This window comes from Phoenix dactylifera, chromosome 3, assembly GCF_009389715.1.
Source record: "Phoenix dactylifera cultivar Barhee BC4 chromosome 3, palm_55x_up_171113_PBpolish2nd_filt_p, whole genome shotgun sequence".
Lineage (NCBI taxonomy): Eukaryota > Viridiplantae > Streptophyta > Magnoliopsida > Arecales > Arecaceae > Phoenix > Phoenix dactylifera.
The window spans coordinates 4,275,890-4,281,066 of record NC_052394.1 but is presented as its reverse complement, the minus strand read 5'-3'; the positions used below and the strand labels follow the sequence as shown (position 1 = coordinate 4,281,066).

At 36.6% G+C, this 5,177-nt stretch overlaps 1 protein-coding gene across 1 annotated transcript; it reads right to left on the bottom strand.

Annotated features, from left to right (window-relative positions):
- LOC103717511 (CASP-like protein 4B1) lies at nt 1–2,701 on the bottom strand. The gene is made up of 3 exons (XM_008805937.4): nt 2,263–2,701; nt 2,041–2,176; nt 1–395 (listed from the first exon to the last, which is right to left on the bottom strand). Exons 1-3 carry the CDS (start codon nt 2,550–2,552, stop codon nt 204–206), a joined length of 618 nt encoding a protein of 205 aa, XP_008804159.2. The 5' UTR covers nt 2,553–2,701; the 3' UTR covers nt 1–203.
- Between the last annotated feature and the right edge of the window lie 2,476 nt (nt 2,702–5,177).

Below are 5,177 nucleotides of genomic sequence, written 5' to 3'. Positions count from 1 at the left end.
TAAATTAAGACAATGTTACAAATTAAAAAAAAAACAAATAAAAGTATTATTACTTCCAGAAGATCTTATTATCATAGAAACACATTTTAAATATAAACTCTGAATGGTACTAGGAATGGAGCAACATGCACTGTGCTATGAGAGACTGAACGTACAGACACAAGGTACTGAAAAAAAACAAAAAAACAAACAAGAGGGTGCATCTATATGTAAGTTTGTTTAGAAAGTTTGTACCCTGATATAAGAGCGGATAAAGCAAGGGCTATAAACGCAAAGAAGGACATGCTAATGGAAGCTGAAGATGCATCCGTGAACATATTATCCGCTCCATCTCGCATACGATTAGTAAGTGGGATGGCTGCAGATAGCGACGAGATCAACAGGTATGCAATGCCCTGTGAGACCAAAAATTCTGAAATTACAGATCAATTCATCAAATGAAAACGGAACAAATCATGTATTTCTAACATATCCCATTATTCTTGATAATTTCATAGTGGTGTCTCTTCATGAACCATCATTAATTATTTTGCAAAGCCTCACATGTATAAGAGCAACAAATCCTCTTTAGTAAGTCATAGCAAGAAATTGTTTTATTAGTAATAGCAGAGCATGTACAACATACGAATGAATATGGTATGATCCCTCCATTTTCTTCAATCCATTAACTTTTTTGTCTGAAATTTTCAGAGTGCTTGCAAAAACTACTGATGCACAAACGAAAATCTTTTTCAGTTTGAAGTAAATTCAATGCACCTTGCATTATGTATAATATAGCAAATACATCCAGTTCCTATAATGTGCATGTAAAAATGTATCACAGCATATCAGATAGAAAAATTAACCAATCAAAAATTAACAGACCCTATCAATCTTTCCAGCTCAAGAGGAATTTTGCGAGAAATATAGCATGGATTGAGAACATTCACCAACTACTGCCATGAGCAAAAATTTAGCTTCCTATGTGTCTCTATACTTTTAAGATAACCTTTTCAGATATGCAAGTGAGCTTTTGAAACAAATAATGTCCGGGTTCCAAATTAATTGCAAAAAACCAACTTCATTATGACAAATATTGTCATATAAAGAATAGAGAGCTTTCTAACAGAATCTTGTGGTTCGTTTCTGGTAGTGGCTTAAATCTTAATTGTTGCTTAACTAAAACTTCTTCATTACCTTTTCTTTTCAAAAATAAACTAGAATTCAGGTCCACTATAAGTCTGCAACAAGCCCGTAAATGTGCCAATAGATCAAGGACCACAGTCCAAGAATTTCGTGGTGAAAAGTTAATCTTATAATAATTTGGTGTTACATTAGTCCTCTATTTCTAGCATGCAGCAACACAATCAACAACATAGTGACGCTGCAGAAATTCTAAAAAAAATCTTATAATGTGATGACCCAGATCATAAACGATGAAGTTTTTTTTCTTTTTAGTAATCTGATTTCTAAAATATGCAGATGATTGGCACAAATTACAGCCACTAACAAGGATGCTTCATCTACACTTTTTGCACATGACTCCTGCCCAAACATGTTATGTATCACACAACATTAACAAAAAGAAAATTAAAAGAAAAAAAACTGAAGATGAAAAGGCTTTGTGCAAACCAATAAGACCACCTGTCGGAGCATGCCGTGCTTCTTTTCCAAAAGAAAACCTTTTGGACTTAGTGGATAAGTTTATGCGGTTGGGTACGCGCAAGGTGTTACTCAAATACTAAACGCCACGGCTGCTTACGTGGGTCCCGCTGGGACCCACGCAACTACAGCCTGGATTCAAAATGATGGGCGCAAGCGAATTCCGCCTGCAAAATTCTCGAAGATTCAAGCATTCCAGCACCACCGTAACGCTCAATCCCACCTAATCGTCCCCCATGGAAATCGATACGAATTTCCTCCAAAATTCTCCTTGGCCAACAACTATATGAATCGAATCGATCGCTATGCTATGGTCCATGGACATTGGCGCTGATTCTAAACAAATAAGAAAGATGAACATAAAAAAGAACACTTAGAAACTAAAGGGGAATTACCCACCTGATCTCCGGCGAAGTCCAGAATCCCCGAAAACCGTTTCGGCACCGGATCTCTTCCCGTGTTGAACCTCTGCACCTGCCTCACCACCTGGGCCATGGAGTACAGAAACGCCAGGATGGCGATCGCCAACACATACCTATTTTACAAACCAATACAATTCATCATTTGATAATTTGATTTAGATGGAATTCTTTCTTGGCTCCAACGATCGTTAATGTTTACCTGTATTCCTCGTAGCGATCGAAATCCTTCCAATCGCCGTGCTTGTTGGAGGCCATGACGAGGAGGGAGACGAGGGAGAAGAGGCAGCCCAGCGCGCGGAGCAGCAGCGTGCTCTTCTCCAGGAGGTCCTCCCGCTTCCACCGCCGCACCACCGACGTCACCACCGCGCCCCCGTCTTCGCCTACGGTGCCAGCGCCGTTCGAGGGGACGCTCCGCGGCGCGCCGTTCTCGATGTCCTCCGCCGGGGCGCTCGGCTTCAATTCGATTCCGTCGGCAACGGCGGCGGCCATCGTTTCGAGTCTAATTCGATGGGTCCGAAAAGAGAATGAGAGAGAGAGAGAGAGAGAGAGAGAGAGGAGGTGGTTGGAGGTGGTCCTTGGTTTCTTCTTCCTTTTAAGAGCAGAGGAAAAGGAGAACGGAGGGTTAGGGATATCTCCTTCGACCGGGAAGGAGTCGGGGAATAGGACAAGGAAACTTATTAAATTTCAATTATTTTTTCTAATAAGGTAATAAATAATTTGATACATTGAATTGATATTCTAGGTCACAACTACATTATACAAAATTAGTAATTAATTATTTTAATAAAATAATAAATTTTATAATTTATTGAATTAATATTTTAGATTTTAATTATAGTAATTATTTTGCTAGCACAAAATTAGTAATCAATTATTTTAATAAAATAATAAATCTTATAATTCATTGAATTGACATTTTAGATTTCAATTACAATAATTAATTTATTAGTATAAAATTAGTAATCAATTATTCTAATAAGGTAATAAATTTTATTATTCATTGAATTGACATTTTAAATTTTAATTACAATAATTAATTTACTAGCACAAAATTAGTAATCAATTATTCTAATAAGGTAATAAATAAATTCTAATATATAATTCATTGAATTGACATATTAGATTTTAATTACAATAATTGTCTAGCTAGCATTAAATTAATAATTAATTATTACTAATTCAGAAAATTCAAACAAAAAATTCAAAAGTTGATTAAACCATAATAACAGATTTAAGTTTGCACTTAGGCTTTTGTAAAAATTTAATTTATGTGATTTCTAGTAATTATATCCACTAACTAATAGTGTCAAAGAAAAGCTTGTCAAAAAGGCATACGTGTCTAAGAAAGGCTGGTACTTAAGTGAGCGTAGTACTTCACCACCGATCTAGAGCTGATTTAGCTACTATTTTTTTGGATATATCAACTAGACATTCAAAATTCAATACAAATTTTAGTGCAATCTTTTGATATAAACTTTTTGCCTTCATTCAGGTTTTTGTCCCTTCTCTATAATCTTGAACCTATGACCTCAAACACTAGTAACTACTTTAATGCTAAACCTAAAAAATTTGATGATTATAACTTTAGGAGGTGGCAAAACCAAATGCGGTTTTGGCTCGCCACATTAGGATTGATCTCAGCCATAGGTGAGAGCACTACTGAAGTTGATAATGGGTCCAACCCAACTACTTCATGACCTGCTACTCGCCAAAACCCAAACCCTCCCAAACTGAACCTTCTGCCTCCACCAGCACACCCTCTAGGACACCTGATAAGATATACTATCATTGCGTCTAGAGAATCCTAAGTGCCCTCTTGTATAACATTTATTACACAGCCAAAAGTGCTAAAAAACTCTGAGACACCCTAAACAGCAAATATGATCTTGATGATGCTGGGGTAAAGAGGTTCAAGGTCTCCGGCTTCAATAACTTTAGGATGGTGGACTCAAAGCCTATGAGTGACCAAATCCATGATTTTGAAATCCTGATCCACCAGCTTAGGGCTAATGAAACCAATTTGAATGAATCATTCCAGGTAGCCTGTCTGATAGACAAACTATTCAATTCTTGGTCTGATTTTGTTAAGACTCTATGCCATACCCAAGGAGGTCTCACCCTAACCCAAGTTTTGAACTCGATTAGAATTGAAGAGCAATATAAGCTCAGGAGTACCAGAGAATTTGTGGGGGGAACTCTAGTTTCAGCCTGTTATATCCTCAATAGGATTTTCTTCAAAAATAATGATCTAACCCCATATGAAGTTTAGAAACATAGAAAATCTAATCTTAGCTATTTAAAAGTGTGGGGGTGCTTGGCAAAAGTAAAAATACATGATTTTAAGAGAAAAAAATAGGGCCCAAAATAGTGGATGCCATATTCATAGGATATGCAGCCAATAGTAATGCCAATAGTTTTTTGGTGATTAATTCAGAAGAAAATTGTATTAGTAACAACACTATTATAGAAGCCAGAGATGCAACATATTTTGAAGACACCTTCTACTTAGGGACTAGGGTAGATAGTGGTATAGCTAGTAGATCTAGTAGAATAAGGACAAGAGAAATAGAAGTAGAAGCAGAACCTAGGAGGAGTAAGAGATCTACGGTAGAGAAAACTTTTAGAGATGACTTCTATATCTTTCTTATAGAGGACTCTCCAACTACTTTTGAGGATGCAATGAAATTCTTGGATTCACTCTTTTGGAGAGAAGCTGTGGACAATGAGATGCAGTCAATTATCCAAAATCATACTTGAAAACTGACTGATCTTCCTTCTGGCCGTAAAACTATAAGGTGCAAATAGATTTTTAAGAAAAAACTTAGGCCTGATGGCTCTGTAGATAAATTTAAGGCTAGATTGGTTGCCAAAGTTTTACACAGAGACCTGGGGTAGATTTCTATTAGCGCAACCCGCTTAAAACCCTGATCGGGCTATATTAGGTATGCTGTTGATTTAATCTGAGCCATAGACCGAAGTTCAAGGTTAAGACAACCTTGGCTCCACAGATGTAATCAATTGTCACTAAGTGACGGTTCAAAACGAAAGGTACCTACACCCATTATATAATATAAGATATCCAGCATTTTATTTTGATTTTGAAATTATTTAAAA

Bases quoted from the DNA above. Each gene is read 5' to 3' on its own strand.
- LOC103717511 (XM_008805937.4), bottom strand. From the start codon at position 2,552: ATGGCCGCCGCCGTTGCCGACGGAATCGAATTGAAGCCGAGCGCCCCG. The intron at 2,177-2,262 runs GTAAACATTAAC...TTTGTAAAATAG, and splicing joins GATCGCTACGAGGAATACAG to GTATGTGTTGGCGATCGCCA. The intron at 396-2,040 runs GTGGGTAATTCC...TTGGTCTCACAG, and splicing joins TGGACTTCGCCGGAGATCAG to GGCATTGCATACCTGTTGAT.